The sequence below is a fragment of the Hipposideros armiger genome, unplaced genomic scaffold (genome assembly GCF_001890085.2).
Source record: "Hipposideros armiger isolate ML-2016 unplaced genomic scaffold, ASM189008v1 scaffold_141, whole genome shotgun sequence".
NCBI classification, from domain to species: Eukaryota; Metazoa; Chordata; class Mammalia; order Chiroptera; family Hipposideridae; genus Hipposideros; species Hipposideros armiger.
The window spans coordinates 2,930,925-2,948,518 of record NW_017731491.1 but is presented as its reverse complement, the minus strand read 5'-3'; the positions used below and the strand labels follow the sequence as shown (position 1 = coordinate 2,948,518).

Sequence of the window (17,594 nt, the reverse complement as noted above, 5' to 3'; positions counted from 1 at the left end):
CTCCAGGTTGAGCTGTTGTTCAGCATCTTAGCTGTAGAGGGCAGTGTCACTGGCCCTCATATGTAGGATCCGAACCTGGGCCCTCTGGCGTCCCAAGCCAGCTCTTAACCAATGCGCCACTTGGCCAGCCCAGGCTGTGGTTTCTTGACAAACCTGATTTAATCTTCCTTTTTTATTTTTATTATTTTAAATCTATTTTCAAATTATATAAATGTATATTAATTCATTGTCATTTTAAAACACTTAAATGATACAGAAAAAATTAAAACTTTCATGCCCTACCTCTAACATTCCAATTCAGTTTCCCCAAAGTAACCACTTATCAGTTTAGGGTTTTCCTTTTCAGATCTTTTCCTATAGCTACTTTTATATGTTTATATTTTTTATATTGAAATAGGTATTTTGTTTTTGCTTTATATAAATGGTATCAAACTAAACCCACTGTTTCACAGTTTCCTTTTACCTTATTCTGTATCTTGGAGATTTTCCATGTCAGTAGATATAGATTTATTTATTTTTAACAGCTATATAGCATTCCATAATAATGTATCGTAATTTGTTTACTCACTCCCCTACTGAGGGATATTTACATTGTTCCCTTTTTTCCTCTTTATAAACAATGTGACAATGAACATCAGTGTACCTACCTCAACATCACTGTAAATATGCATTTCTCTGGGATATAACTTAAAAGTGGAATTGCTGTTTAGGAGAATATATACACATTTATTTACTTTTCAATATATCCTTAGTACAAAATTCAAGTTACTACATCAATTATATTGAAAAGCAAGTCTTCATACTCCCGCTTCCCAATCATCAGGTCTTCACTCCAGAAGCAATCACTGTCATCAGTTTTTTCCTTTCACAAATATTATAGGATTGGCAATTTTGAATTTATATATGTAGCTACATGAGCCTTCAAAAAGGCAATTTATACTCGCTATGGTGGGCTACAATTGACCAGATTCTTTGCTGTTCCTTCCTCCCAGGGGTGAAGTCCACATCCCCACTCCTTGTATTTGGGTTGGCACAGGCCTTAAGAGATATTGTAGTTTACCTTATAGCTTTCTTGGAATGTTGCTGCCATGTGAATAAACCCAGACTATCCTACTTGAGGGTGAGAAATAATGTGAAGCAGACATACAGATTAGGTTCCCTAGACCGGGAGATTGGCAAACTTTTTCTGTAAAGGGCTAGATAGTAAATATTTTCAGCTTTGTGGGCTATATGGTCTCTTTTGCCACTACTCACCTCTGCTGTTGTATTGTGATAACGGCCATAAACAACATATAAATAAATAGGTGTGGCCAGATTTGGCCCACTGGCAGTAGTTCAACTGCCGTTTAACCAGCCTGCCAACTGCCAGATGTTGAATCTCTTATTAATCTATCTTGTGGAGTCTCTAGACAATTTTCATTTTATGTAGAAAAAAAAACAACAAACTAAAGGCTGCCTCAGTACTCCCACATCAACTGCCCAGTGGGGAAATACGCTCCACCCTATGAGGGCGATAGGTGTGGCTGTGGAGCGGGTGACTCTTGTCTCTGCTGCTCCTGGGAAAGTGTTTTGTAAACTGAAAGTAGAAGAGGAGCATACCAACAAGCTGACACTCTCCATGGGAGGTTGATAGCCACCTTAGCGGATAGCATATCAACAATGGCTCTGATCTGCACAGAAAGGGGAGCACCTGGCGTCAGTGTCAGTATGAAAACAACGTACATTTCTCCTGCTAAAATAGGAGAAAGATATAGTGATTACAGCACAGATTCTGAAGCAAGGAAAAACACTTGTATTTGCCTCTGTGGATCTGACCAACAAAGCCACAGGAAAATCAGAAGCACAAGGCAGACACACAAAACAGCTGGGAAACTTGAGAGGGCAGCAATATGACTTAAAGAAACCCAACAAGGAATATCAAGTATAAATCTGAAGTGAACAAATGTAATTTTCAAAATAAATTAGCACAACCAGAAAGTAGCTAAGAAATACTTTGGAGAAAAGGACATGGAGTTCAAGTGGGGTATAGGATGGGGGTGTATTTATTTTTTCATTTTAAGCTTCTTCAGTTTTAGTTTTTAATCCTATGTATGATACTTGGATGAAAAAAATTCTTAGCTCAAAGTGTTTTGAAAACTTAGGTAAAGCAAAGAAGCTAGTTGGGCCATTTTGCGATAATATTACCTTAAAGCTGAACTCTAAATATTAATTTAAACTAAAGGAAAAATATAAACTAATGGTTGATCCTTAATGAATTTTAGGTACTTCTCAGTTCTAAAATGCCATCTACATTTTTTTTTTAAAGACTATGGAACTTCAAAATAGATGGACCATAGCCCATATTCGGAAACAGATTAAGCCATGTGGCTTAAAATAGTTAAGAAATTTGGAGGCAAAGCACATTGATGTGATATAGAAAATAGTCCAATGGGTGTGGTGCTTTTCTCTGATAATTTTTCTGGCATATTTTATATTGGGGGGAGCATATTGTTAGCCCCTTTTCTAGTACCTAGAATAAATCCATGCAGATCTTAAAAAAAAAATTAAAGAAGATGTATTTATCATTGTACCACAATTTTAGGGGCAGACCAACCTATGTCCACCTGTAGGGAAATTAGTTTAAAAATTGTGGCACATCCATACAATGGAATACTATGCATCCATCACAAAAGATTATATAGAACTATATTAACTGAAGTAGAGCCTCCAAGACTTATATTTGAGTAAAAATATATAAAATATTTCTATAAAAACTATTTAGTACTATATCCTTATGAATATCTAGAAGTCTAGAAGTAAGGTTACCAAAATTTGATGGTGATTGACTAGGTGGTGAGATTTTAGATAATTTTTTATTCTTTTCATACTTTCCTGAATTACTTAATTTTTTTTTTACAACTTTACTATAATGAACATGTTTTATCTGTATTTTTATTTATTTTTTATTTTTGTTAAGATGGGAGATGTTTTATCTTTATGAAATAATTTTTCAAAAATGGAAAGTGACCAGAGAAGTTACAAGGAATTATACTAGTAATAATAATAATAATAATAATAATAATAATAATAATAATAATAGCTTACTATGAATCAGAAACTATGCTAAGTGTTGTACATGCATTACCTGATTTAATTCTCACCACAACTTTATGAGATAGCTATCCAGTTTTGCAACATTGAGCAAACCGAGGCTTGAATAGTTTAAATAAACTTCATAATCACAGGGTTAGTAAGTGGTAGGGTTAGGATTAAAGACCAGGTTCCCTGGCTGCAGAGTTAGGGTTTCTCTGGTTCAACCCAAAGGGGAGTTGGATCTGTTCGGAGCTGACAGAGAAATTCACCAACATTTTAAATACAGTCCACATTCAACCCTACTAGTCATGCCCACAAGGCCATTTTCTCTTTTACCTTTCCATTAGAAAGCACCAAATGCTGTAAAAATAACCAGTACCAAAGTCACTACCAACTAAAGACAGAACGCTTTCTGTGCTGTTCATCCACAATGGTAGACCCAGTGAACCATACCTTCTAGTACTGGAGGGTACCCTAGCATAGTCCCCTCTTTTTGATTCTGGGCTGACCCTTCGACTTGCTTTAATAAACAGAATGTGGTGAAAACACCAGTTCTGCACCTAAGCCTTAAAAAGGCCTAGCAGCTTCCACTTTTGCCTTTTTGGGAGCCCTGAGCCACCATGTAACAAGCATGGCTACTCTGCTCAAGAGATTATGTGGAAAGACCACATGGAGGAGAGTGTCTGAGTCTACATGGAGAGAGTGGCCAAGTCATTCCAGCTGAACCAGCCCCCAGTTGATGTTACCACCAATAGCAAACACAGAGAACGGCGCCGTGGGGACAGTGGGGGTGGGGGTGGGGGGCTAATCCCATCCCAGACTGGCGTGTTTTAAACTATACATTGTGGGGTGGTTTGTTACACAATAGATAATGAAAAAAACACCTCCTTTTCCTTAGGCGCTGGGCACCTGCTGGTAAACTCAGTTCTTCATAAAGCTGAAGTCTCCATTCCTTAGTACCTATCTCTCAATTTTATGGCAATAGTTGGCCAGAAGTTCTCACATTAATTACTAGGACCTAGGCAAGTTTCTTTTCTCTCTTTCTTTCTTTTTTTAATGGAAAGAGGTACTAGGTGGGGGTCCACAGGCTCAGACTTTAGCCCTAGTTTTGTTACTAACTGTATATATTTTGAAAGTAATTTACCTGTTTCTCTCAGTTGTAAATGGGGAGATTAATGGTCACTCTACTTACCAAGGGGTAAAAATTAGTATAACCGAGTTGAAAAGAAAAATGAAGCACATTTAATAGCGCTTCCAGCTCAAGAGGCAAGTGAGGAAATACAAAAATCATAGATTTGATGTCATCTGGGTGTAAGATCTTGAACAAACGACTTAATATTTCTGATCCCCAGTTCTTCCTCTGTAAATGAGACTACTCTTTCTCACCTCACAGTTTATCTGTGATGTTTCAATGACACATAGCATGAAGAGAGACCTGTTGCACAATAAACATTAAATGCCCGCCATCAAATCCAAAAGCCCTCTCTCCCCGGTCCCACACCATCCTCAAAATTTCCGCCCAATCCTAGAGACTGTGATTTAGTAAGTGTGGAGTGGGGCCCAGAAAGCTACCTTTTTAAAAATCTACATTAAAAAAAAAAAAAACAAGTTACCTAGCAGATGCTAATACAAGTGCCTTCACGAAAAGGACTCTGCTTGCTACCAAGCCAACTCCCTCTGTCAGAAGGAGCCGCAAACTCCAGTCTCGCGACAGGTTCTTCTTTCTTCAGAATCTGTACAGATCGCGCGAGAGTTACTCGTCCAATCACAAGGCTGGATGGCTGCCGAAGATGGCGGCGCGCTGGGAGCGTAACATTTGCGTTTCTAGGAGCTTAGCACCGAGGTTGGCTTAAGACACTGGGTTTAGAGGCCCACTCCAGACTGGTCGTCAGGCGGGAACTTGGACCTCAGAGGTGAGTCCCTTAATATTTTTCATGTGGGTTGCGAGTTCACTTAACGCATGTATCACCCAGTTTCCTCATTCTCGGGTTCTGGGCCCATGAGGTGCTGACTTCGGGGTCTATAGAGAGACACCCGATGTGTGTTGTGTGTGTGTGTGTGTGTGTGTGTGTGTGAGCGGGGAGTGATGACTTCGGGGTCTACAGAGAGACACCCGATGTGTGTGTGGGTGTGTGGGTGTGTGTGTGCGCGCGCGCGCGCGCGCGCGGGAGTGATGGTAGGGTGGGTAGGAGGAGTTGGCGAATATAATGGAGACTAGGCTTGAAGTAGGAAAGACCCCCCAGGGCTGAGGAGGTTTAGAGGGGTCAGAAATTGAGGCCGGAAGACAAACTGAGTAGGTAAGAGGAATGTGTGGAAGTAGTGGAACAGATGGAAAACTGGCATTGGCGGCGCTGGAAGAAAAAGTAGGATTTATGAGGCAAGGGAATGATAGAAAAACAATCAAACAAGCAAACAAAAAAAAAACAGAGATTGGGATTGAAATGGGAGAAATCTGTGCAGAAGGAATTCGAAGTTCTGAAAGCGGAATTTAGAATATGTTGTGTTAAGGTAAGTGGTAATTGAAGAGGATTATTTAAATGTCAAGAGAAACCAAGGTAACAGTAGCTTCAAGGTTCTACTGTTTTGGCTTTTTGGACTGACTCGGGTAACCAGAAAAAAAAAAAAAAGTCCCAACCCTCGGGCTGAGCCTCTTTGGAAATCAAGAGGGGACTGTTCACCAAGAATGAGGGTGCTGTGTTTCAGTGGCCTGGATAGTGAAAAGAACTCCATCGTGCTTTCTGTCAACAAATACTTCTTGAGTGCCTACAGGACCTAATTTAGGTGCTGAAAAATCACAGTGAACAAATAGACAAAATATTTTCCCTCATGAAGCTTACTGGCAGGAAAATTTTTTAAAAAAAGTAAAATATATGGAATGTCAAATGAGTAAGTTCTATGTAGAAGACTTAAGCTAGTAAGGGAAACATGAAGTGTGTTCAGTCATTGCATTTTAAAGTATAGGTACTCAGGAAAGGCATCAATGAGAAGGTGACATTTGATTCAGAGACCTGAACAAGGCCAGGGTACCTTATATGTGTGTATTTCTAGGGGAAGAGCAGTCTATGCAGACCAGACATCAATTACAAAAGTCCTGAGACAGGAGTATACCAGAATTGACAAGAGAAATAACAAGGAGGTCCGTGTAGCTAGAGCGGAATATGCAAGGAAGAGAAAAGTAAATTGGGTTAGCAAGAAGGAAGTGACAATGCTGATGACAGGTAAGAGTTGACACACAGTTAAATTCTGAGGAATGGGATAGATTTAAAAACCCATTACCTACATTAGGAGCTTGGTTCGCAAAGAACTGGCTTTATTGACACATTTTATCTGTTCTGACCAGAAAGGTTGAGTAATGTAGGAAATGAACTGAATCTGCCATATGTGAATGAAAAAGGGTGTATGTAATAAACCTGACAAGCTCAGGAGGGGCCGCGTTGGCAGGCCTGACAAGCTCAGTGACGGAAAATAACCATACAGGATAGTCTGATCACAAATTCCAATGGGACAGGTCATAGCGGGTAGTCACGTACCAGGCCTATAGCTTTCTTAGCAAAGGTCAGTCTTTACCTTTTAAGCGAGCCCTGTCCATTGCTCTTACGCATTTAAGATAACATACTTTGAAATCTCAGAGTAATATTCTTTTCTAGACACCTCAAAGGCACAACCGTAGGCACCATAGCATGAGACCACAGAATCCCTCATTGTTATCTTGTTCCCCAAATGCCATCTCTGTACTGTAAATGTTAATTATTAACTATCCTGTACCCACCAATGTAAAAGAAGTATGTGTCTCTCCATTTTGCTTTTTATCCAATCCTAGAGATTTCCCTGCTCTGCTTTCTTCTGCCTCCTTAATCTACCACCAGTGGACTTCATGTACCTTCCTTATGTTTTCTCCTTTGATTCTAAATGCAGATAAGGAACTGCAAAACTGCCATTCTCCAGACCATTTGTTCAATCCATTGAGATCTTGCTTCCGGGCATGTCCTCAAAAAACTTGGCTCAAATAAACTCTTATAAAACTTTTCTGTAGGTTTGGATTTGCTTTTGTTGACACATATCTGTAATTTAGTTTGTTCTGCGTATATTTAGAGTGTTGATGTATGTGCATTGATGTCAGCTATGTTGTCTTTCAAATTTTAGTATGTTGCAGAGCCCTAACATACCAGTATCCCTTGAAATTACTGTTAGAGTACCTTTCTTTCTTTTTGTTGCTTGCCAGAATCACAGGAAAGGAAAGCATTTTCCTTTTCAACTTTTTCTTGGGGATTGGGACCTGTCCTGGTTTTATGCTCACTTCTTTCCTGATGGTCTGTAAACGGTACGTTAATGTTAGGAAATTAAAACTTATATGTAGTGAGTTTCTGCAATAATGTGAGGGCCAAAAGGTAGTAATGTGCTGAACAACTTCCAAGTGACTATTAATTCCCCCAAATTCTGAATTATCCATTAACTCAACAAATATTTATTGTATTCCAGTTGCTGGGGGGTACAGTGAAGAATAAGATGGACATGGTTGCAGCCTGGTGTGTGTGTGTGACAAATGTAAACCAAAGGTGTCTGAGGGGAAAGTACAGAAAGCTTTGAGAGCATATAGAGTGGGCATCTAATTGAATATGTGGTGTCAGAGAAAGCCTACCAGAGAAAAGGATGCTAGGGAATGATATGAAGGGCTTTCACAGTGTGATGGTGGGGCCAACCATGATGCAACAGAGAATGAGAGAAGACCTGTATGTCTGGAACAGTGCAAGGAGGGAAAAATGGCAACAAATGAATTTAGAGGGATGGGCAGGGTCTAGATTATGTTTGCCTTGACAATAATTTTGGACTTTATCAACCTAATAGCTTTAGGAAGCCACTGAAGGGATTTAACTAGGAATGTTCAAATTTGCGTGTGATGGGGGAGGGAAGATTTGTCTGCTGGGTGAAAAGTGGATTGCCAGTAGTAAGAGTGGTTATAGAGATCAGTTAGAGGCTATTATAGTAACCCAAGAAAGAGATGATAATAATCGGGGCGGGGGGGGAGTTGTGAAGGGTAAAAAGTAGATAGAGTCAAGAAATAATTAGGAGATAGAGAATATTTAGGACAGGGTGTGTCTGGAATGGGGAAGGTGGAGTGGAGAAGATGCTCAAGAGTTTGGGTTGTGTGCCATAGAAAGATAGTGGTGTCACTCAGTGAAATAGGGAAGATTCATAGAGGACCATTTTGGGGTGGGTAGAAATTATTTAATTTTAGACATGTTGTGGATGAAGTACTTTTGAGCCATTCAAGTGAGAAGTCTGGTGGGCAGTTGGATATATGATTTGGAAAGATCTGGGGTGAAGACAACAATTCTTTTTTGAAAATGGTTGTTAAATTTCCAGTGCCGAAAGCTGTCAAAAAGAACCTTCTGAAATAGACTGTTAAGAGATTTATTACTATTTATTACTATGTAAGGTTACATTTTTAACAAAGCCTGCGAAGGAAAGGTGCTTGTTGCTAGGAAACTATAATAGGGGATGTGTCTCAACCGGGGAGATTAGGGAAGGAAAGACCTTCCTGAAGAAGAGATGCTTGAACTGTGGTAGTAAGGATGAGCAGGAATGCCTCAGGTGAAGAGAGGGAGGAAAGAACATTATATAGACAAAAGGAGTAACATGTGTAAAGATCCTATTGCCAGATTGGAAGGACAGAAAAATGAGCTAGAGGGGTGTGACTTAAGCTGATGGTGAAGAAATAGGTGAGCCCACACCATGCTGGGCCTTATATGTATGTATGCTGAAGAAAGGTTTTTGTTTTTATCCTATGAGTGAGGTTTTGAGCAAGTGGGCATAAGGCGGAGGACACAATGAGATTTGTGTTTAAAAATGATCACTGCAAGGTGGAAAAAGAAGTGGAGAGAATAAAAGGGATTCAGGGAGACCAATTGAGAGGCTGTTGTGGTAGTCTAGGTATCTTGTACTGGGCTTACATTAGTGGAGATAGGGAAAAATAGATGGATTTGAGAGGGATTTAGCAGATTAAGTCCACATGACTGTTGACTTCTTGGGATATGAGAGGGAAAGAGAACGATCAGGTGACCCCTAGGTTTCTGACTTACTGCTATTTAGATGAATGCTCATTATTAAAAAAGTGGAAAATGCAGAATGGTATACAGAATAAAATAAAAATCACCTACCACCCAGAGATATATAGTACACTAAAATATTTTTAAATTACCAACGACTTAGAACCTAAACCTAACCTTAACCCCTAATCCTTGTCCCTAAACCTAACCCTAGCCCCTAACCCCTAACCCTACCCCATCCCTAGAAATAAAAAATTTAAAAAAAAATTACCAACGACTTAAAGATTTACTAAACCACTACAGTGGCTTGTCTTCTAGTTTTTATTTCTATAAATGCATTAACTTTTTTCTTCTTTGTAATCTGGAAGAAGACAAAATTAAGTTTGTTTTCATTTGGTTTAAGCCACTTAGGAATGACAAAACAGATTTATAAAGGAAATTGGAATAGAAGATATTTTTTGAAAACTTAGTGATTTTATGGTATACTACCAAATATTCAATCCATGCAAGGCCACTGTAAAAACTAACCTCTGATTATAATATTCTTAGCTGTAGATTATAAGATTCTTGGCTACACCTTCAGCTACTTTGGTACTTTTAAAGGAATACTTCCCAGTTTTCTTCCGTTGGTTAAAAAAAAAAAATCATCATGTATTATGTACATTTTTTTTTTACTGTGGTAAAATACACATAACATAAAATTTATCATTTTAACCATTTTTAAGTGTACCATTCAATGATATTAAGTATATTCACAATGTTGTACAACCATCACCACTATTTCTAGAAGTGTTTTATCCTAAACAGAAACTATGTACCCATTAAAGAATAACTCATCATTGTTCCCTCCTCCCAACCCCTAGTAACCTCTATTCTACTATCTGGATGACTTTGCCTAGTCTTGGTACCTCATATAAGTGGGACAATACAATATTCCTTTTGTGTGAGGCTTATTTCCCATGGTGTGTTTTTAAGGTTTGTCCATGTTGTAGCATGTATCAGTTTATTTCTTTTTATGGCTGAACAATATTCCATTGTATGTGTATACCACATTCTGTTTATCTATTCATCTGTTTATGGATACTTAGGGTTGTTTCCACCGTTTGGCTCTTGTGAATAGTGATGCTATGAACATTGGTATGCAAGTATCTGTTTGAATCCCTGCTTTCAGTTCTTCCAGTACTTAGTGAAAATGCTGGATCATATGGTAATTCTATGTTTTAACTTTTTCAAGGACCACTAAAACTGTTTTCCACAGTGGTAGTACCATTACACATTTCTACCTGTATTGCACAAGGGCTCCGGTTTCTTCATATGCTCTCTAACACTTGTTATTTTCTTTAAAAAAATTTTAAATAATAGCCATCCTAATGGGTAGAAGTGATATCTTACTGTGGTTTTGATTTACATTTCTCCAATGGCAAATGATGGTGAGCATCTTTTCATATGCTTATTTGTTGTATACATTTTAAAAATATAACTTCTATTTTCTCACTTGATTGGCAAGGATGTGTTGGCTGTAACTGTTGACTTGAAAACCACAGCTTTTCCCCATTAATGTTTTTTTTTAAACTTAAAATGCCGGATTTTTTTTTTCTTTTTAAAGATGGCTCTGAGTAAATCAATGCATGCAAGAAATAGATACAAGGACAAACCTCCTGACTTTGCATATCTGGCATCCAAATATCCAGATTTTAAGCAGCATATTCAGATAAATCTGAATGGAAGAGTGAGGTAGGTAACAGATGAAGAATTCTTGATACTGTATTATTCTAGTGTAATCTGAATGGATACAGTGTAGTGGAAAGGGTGCTGGACTGACAGTAGACCTGAATACTGATCCTAGACATGTCATTAAACGTCTCATCTGACCTTGGGCAAATCTTTTAACCTGTCCTGGGTTTCAGCTTTTGATTCTACGAAATGAGAGGATTGGACCAAATGTTTTTAAGTTTCCTTGGCTTAAAAAAACCCTCTCAGTGTCCAAATTATTGCTCACCCAGAGATCCCAAAGGAACTGCAGAAACCTTAGGGTTGTCCTCTAAGATGTGGTGGCTGGTGAGGGTCTAAAGTCCTTTTTTCAAGTGTATTGGTTATTTTGATGTGAGGTAGGAAAATAATAACCATGATATCAAAACTGTGATTTCACCGATATTATTAATTAGGATTTTACTACATTTAAATTAAAAAGTTGATTTTTAGAAATTAAGAAAATAAGCTTTTGGTGACTATGAAGCTGGAGATATCCCAGCTGGGCCAACGATAGTGGATCTCATTGTCTTCCTAGCTCTTCAACCCTTCCCCAAAGGCCCTCAATAAAATGGTTTGATTCCCATGCACCCCCCAATTAAGAAAATAAAACAGTATGCAGGTTCCACAAAAATTAAAAATAGAACTACCTTATAGCCCAGCAATTTCACTTCTGGGTATTTATCCGAAAAAAATCCAAAAAACTAATTCAAAAAGATACATGGACAATTAAGTTCGTGAACTTTCCACTGTATAAGCGCACAGTGGAAAGTTCACGAACTTAATTGTTTGACTCTGTATATACATGTACACACACACACACACACACACACACACACACACACACTGGCATATTACTCAGCCATAAAAATAATGAAATTTTACCATTTATGACAACATAGATGGACCTAGAGGATATTATGCTAAGTGAAGTAAGTCAGACAGAGAAAGATAAATACTATATGATCTCACTTATATGTGGACGCTAAAGAGCAAAATAAATGAACAATCAAAACAGACTCATAGATACAAAGAGCAGACTGATGGTTACTAGATGGGAGGGGGGTTGGGGCAGAGTGAAAATGTGAAGGAATTAAGAATTACAAATTGGTGTTACAGAATAGTCATGGGGATGTAAAGTACAGCATACAGAATATAGTCAATAAATTGTAATAACTGTATAGTGCCATGGAGGTACTAGACTTATGGGGGGATCACTTTGTAAATTATATAAATGTGTAACCACTATGCTGTACACTTGAAGCTAATATGATATTGAATGTCAACTGTCATTGATAAATAAATAAATAAATAAATAAATAAATAAATAAATAAAAGAATAGTATGAGTGCTTCAGGAAATGGCAAGATTATGATAATGGTATGGGAATAACTGATGTGTGTGATGTACCCTTGAGAAGGAAATGTTTGATACCAAGCCTGCCTGGGGAAAGGTGGGGTGATTTAACTTTGGGGAGGAGGAGGAGCAGGATTTGCGGAGAAGAGGGAAGGTAAGGAATAATAAGATCACAGGGGAGACCTCTTCCTTCCTCCTAGCAGTCTCCTTATGGCTTTAGAAATAGAGGCCCTGGGACAGGACTTAACCTGAGGACCAAAATACTCTAGAAATCATATAAAATTTTTATTTTTATTTTTTAAGATTTTATTGGGGAATTAGGAAAGGGGACCAGCCAAGTTGTTGTCCTTCCACCTGAGTTGTGGAGGGCGCAGCTAGCTCAGCTCCAAGTCCAGTCGCCATCTGGCTGCCGTCGGCAGCTTGCTGCTCTGCTCAAGGTGCTGTGTTCAATCTTAGTCGCAGGTGGGCGTAGCCACCATCTCATGCTGGAGGCGAACCGGAAACCTTGTTGTTAGGAGCACTTGCTCTCACCAGCTGAGCCATCCCGCCACCTGTTGGCAGCTCAATGGCAGATCAGCTCGGGCGCAGCTCACTGGCCCATGTGGGAATCGAACCAGCGGCCCTGTGGCTCAGAGCTTGCTCTTTTAACCAACCGAGCCACTCGGCCGGCCCCATAGAAATCATATAAAAGTACATTTACGTTCATTTTTCTGGAAGATGATCCTTAGTTTTTATCAGATTCTCAGAGGAACCTGTGACAAAGAACCCTGCCTTTTCATGGTGTACCCGAAGTAGGGCAGCTTCAGTTTTGTCATTTTTGCCTCCAGCGATGTTTCAGGCTTACTTTGCTCTTGGACCCACGATTTCATCTTTCTGGTGGTCCGGAGTCCTTAGAGCTCTCCTCCAGCGCCATATTTCAAATGAATCCGTTTTTCTTTTTCCTGTCAGTCTTCTTCACTGTCCAACTTTCACATCCCTACATAGTAATTGGGAATACAGGGTGTGGGTGACCTTAGCCTTGGTCTCTAATGACACATCTTTGCTCTTGGTGATCTTTCCTGATTCTTCCATTGCTGCCCTTCCAAGTCTCAGCCTTCTCTTGATTTCCTGGCTGTAGTCTCCATTTGAATTGATGACTGAACCAAGGTAAGCAAAATCTTTACCAATTTCAGTGTCTTCATTGTCAGTGCCAAAGTTGTATATTCTGTGGTCGTAATTTTTATTTTCTTGATCTTCAAATTCAGTCCTGCTTTGGCACTTTTTTCTTTCACTTTTATCAGAAAGTTGTTTCAAATCATTACTACTTTCTGCCAGGTTATCTGCATATCTTAATAGATATATGCCAATAGATCGACACAGGAGTTGCGTCACAGAATAAGCATTTATTATCAGAGCACTGGGTGGTCTGAGAAGGCAGCAGGTTAACACCTCCAAAAACTACCTTAACATTCTCAGTCCAGCTTGCGGTATTTCAGGGAAAACCTGGGCATTCCTCCAGAGGCTACGTGATAGTCTGCATGGAGCCTTCCCTCTGGCCACGTGTGATTCTCTGGTGGAGTCAGGAACCCAGGAACAATGATGGGATTAGCCTGGAAAGAATGCTAGAACATAAGAGATTGTGATCAATAAGCCTGAGGGTATTAATCATAAGTTTCACGGTAATTTTCTAAAACGGAACTGGATTGGACAGGGGACATTCCGAGCTCAAACCACAGGAGGATGATCTATTGTTAAGCTATAGATAGGTCAAGGAAAGATGAGGCCAGGGATGCGGAGAGGCCTCTACTATGGGGGTGCCAACCAGGCCCTGCTTCATTTCTTCCACCAATTTTCACTCCTCTCCGAATCTAGCCCAGTTTTTCGTGTATGTTTTGCCTACAAATTAAACAAATAGGGAAAGAAAGACAAATAGTAGAAAGACATAGTCACTGCCATATTTGGAGTTTACATACTATTAAGAGAAGTGGACAAATAAACAAGCAGTTAACCTTGTTTGGCTCAACGTGGCCAAATCTGTGGGGTGTGCAGTGGCATCCCATAGAAGCAAGATCTGGTCCCGACTTTGGGATTTAGAGAATCATTTGAAACAGAAGTGTGTCTTGGTTGTGTTCTGAAGAACGAGCAGGAGTTAGCCAGGTAGAAAGAAGAGTATTCCAGGCAGAGGGGCAGAGGGAGTAGCATTTGCAAAGAGCACCGAGCAATAGGGGAACCGGAAGAGTTGAGCACACCTAGGATATGATAGACAAGAACAGGAGATGGGCCTGGGAAGGATTATGCTTGCAGCACTTTAGAAGGCCCAGTAAGGAGTTTCGAATTTGTCTTAAGTACATGGTGCGGAGAGTTCTTGTGTACTCAGAGTTACCCATCCCTATCCTTACCTGCTAAAATTTTAAAGCAGGGGAATAACGTGTTCAGAATTGTGTTTAGACAGATATATTCTAGGAGCATTGAGGAGCATGGATTGCAGGGGGAATTAAGACTGGAAGCATAGGAAAGTAAGTAGGAAATGGTTTCAATAATCCAGATTAGATATATTGGTGGCCTGACTAGGTAGAGGCAGTAGGGATAGTTCATCTGGATGAACTAGAGAGAAATTCATGGATAGATTTAGCAGGACCTGGTGGAAATTAAGAAGTTACGAGCCATGTGTGGTGCTTGGGATTCCAACATAGCAAGAGGAAGGATAAGGGTTAGTGCCGTTTACTGACGTAGGGACCAAGGGGAGAATAAGCTGGTTTGGGGGAGATGATTTTCAGCTTGAGGCATATGGAATCTGAGAAGTCTGTGGGATATTCAAGTGGAGTATTTTGTAGGCAATTGAAAATAGAAGTCAGAAGAGGGACCCAGCAGTGATGTGGGGGTAGTGTTAATGAAGGCCCTGGGTCTTTGAACTGGACACTGAAGGATGAATAGAAGCAGGGGAAGAATTTCAAGTACAGAGAACAGAATTTTGTGAAAGGCATGGTAAGTTTGGAGAACTGCATGTAGATGGGGCTGAAGTGGAATTTAGGATAGCAGGTTGGAGAATAAAAGAAGATAAGACTGAAAAGAAAACAGAACAGGTCACAAAGAGCCTTTCATAGCATGGACATGGAATGGACTTGATTGCTCAGACATTGAGGAACCAGAGGGGAATTTTTAAGATGGTTGAGGTTTTTTAAGATTTATATTTTTTAAAAAAAATCACTCAGAGCCCACCAAACAGATCTGTTATCACAACATTTCTGAATGAATTAAAGATGTCCGGCAAGTAATAGACATTCAATAAATAGTTGAATACATGAGAATAATTCCTCTATAAAATCTATTTGCCATTTATATATGGTATACCTAAAACTTACAGATAAATGACAAAGGGATGGGCAAAAATACTACGCAAGTGAGAGCTCCCTCCAAATCAGAAAAAGTAAAATAGAAGGCAAAAAAGAATCAAATTGGAAAAGCTACTTGTTTATATTGAGAAAAGAAATAATTTTCAGTGAAGATTTTAAAATTATGACTTTTAGCATTTTGGAAAATATAACAGAGTTATCATTTAAAAAGCATTTGATATAATTGGAAGACATTTTTCCTTGTATTTCTAACCAGGTAGAAATACTTGGTGAGAAATACTGTTAACTGTTAACCAAAGAGTCTCTTTGTTAATACTAAAAACAGTATTTTGGTTAATACCAAACAGTATTTGGTTAATACTGGTAACCAAAAATAAACAGAGAGCAGTGGCCTTTAGGGACTTCCAGAGGATCCATGAATGCTTCAAAGACAATTAGATAAACAATACTTTTTGTGTATTTTTTTTCTTAAGGAATAGTGTTCAAAGCTTTAACCTATAATTTAGAACTTCGCTTTTTGACCCCAAAGGTTAAGTACTGCTGATAGAGGTTTTAAATACTATAGTCAATGAGTTTGATTTAATGATGTATTTAGAACTTTTTAACCTACAAAATGCACTTTTTTTTTTCTCAAATAACTTACACAGGCTTATAACCCTAAGAAGTGACTTAGCCACAATGCTGTCTCTGGCTCAGTCTACTGCTTTCCTTATTTGTTAGATTATAAATATTAGAAAGAAAAAGAAAATTATAGTATTTTACAGATGACTTCATTGTCTACCTGAAAAAACATTTGAGAATCATCTAAAAAAATTTCTAACAAATAAACAAGGTTACTGAATAAAATATGCATTTAAATATTTTAAAACTATAAGACATAAAAATAAATAAAAATTAATAGTTTTCCAAATACTAGTTGGAAAATATAGTTGCAATAAAAGATTCCATCCACAATAGCAAAACGAAATAGGCAGAAACTTGGCAAAAAATATGTCAAGATCTGTGTGGGTGAAACAACAAAATTACCCTCAGGGGCCTGGGGAAGATATGAACAAATCTAGGGACATACTGTGTTTCTGAATGGGGAGATTCAGTATAGTTAAAATGTTGATTCTTCCCCCAATCAAAATCCCTATAAGTTTTTTTGGGGAGAAAAAGTGACATCATGTTTCCAAAGTTCAAAGAAAGGGTGTTCAGAGCAAATGTTATAAAAGAGTAGTGGGTGATGGAGAGGTGTAAGGGTGTAAACTTTCCCAGATGGGTATTTACATTTATTGTGAAGTTAGAGTAATTAAAATATTAGTATAGTAGTGTTGAAGTAAGAATGGGCTCTCAGTCATCCTGCACAGAGTGGCATTCGGAAACGCACTTAAGTCTGAACAGCAGAACCATTGCACATTAAATTGTGGGATGGGTGCTGCCTGTCATCCTGCTCCACGGTATACCTCCCAGGGGGAGGGCAGAGTGGGCAGCGTATTTCTTCCTTTCTTCATCAGTCTTGACCCCTGTGTGTTTCTCAAAATGTGAATATCTCCCAGTACTATGAATGATTAAAGAGATTTTGCACTGTAATTTTGACCATACTGGATTTTCACTTTATCTGCTTACGTTAGAACTTGACTCCAAGGTAAGAAACGATCCCACCATGTAGACTATAGTGTAGAATAAGGGTAGCATTTCAAGTCATTCGGGGTGGGACAGACAGTAACTGGTGTTTTTTTTTTTCCCCAGTAATTTTTATTTTATTTTATTATTATTATTTTTTAAAGATTTTTATTGGGGAATTGGAACAGGGCTGGAGAATTGGGGGAAGGGGAACAGACAAGCTGCTGTCGTTTTGTTCTTCAGTCTAGTTATGCAGGACGTTGCTTCACTGGCCCAAGTTGGCACCATCATTGCGCTTTTCTTGGGCAAGGCAGATCAGTCGCCAGCTTCTAGACGGCCGCTCACACTGGCTGCTGGCTACACACGGTAACCGCCCATGGCAACCCACTGCAGCAGGGGCTGCAGCCTACACAGTCGCCGGCAACTAACGGCA

General features: G+C 39.0%; 1 protein-coding gene and 1 pseudogene across 2 annotated transcripts in view; both read left to right on the top strand.

Annotated features, from left to right (window-relative positions):
- The first annotated feature begins 1,504 nt into the window (after nt 1-1,504).
- Nucleotides 1,505-1,927, top strand: LOC109386865 (acyl-coenzyme A thioesterase 13 pseudogene; annotated as a pseudogene).
- Nucleotides 1,928-4,861: 2,934 nt separating this feature from the next.
- METTL16 (methyltransferase 16, RNA N6-adenosine) overlaps nt 4,862-17,594 on the top strand; it is a 67,103-nt gene continuing 54,370 nt past the window's right edge. For both annotated transcript variants that reach the window (XM_019650502.1, XM_019650501.1), the window contains exons 1-2: nt 4,862-4,985; nt 10,726-10,853. In XM_019650502.1, the coding sequence (XP_019506047.1) occupies nt 10,726-10,853 (128 nt within the window). In that variant the 5' untranslated portion in view covers nt 4,862-4,985. The remainder of the gene's footprint in view (nt 4,986-10,725; nt 10,854-17,594) is intronic.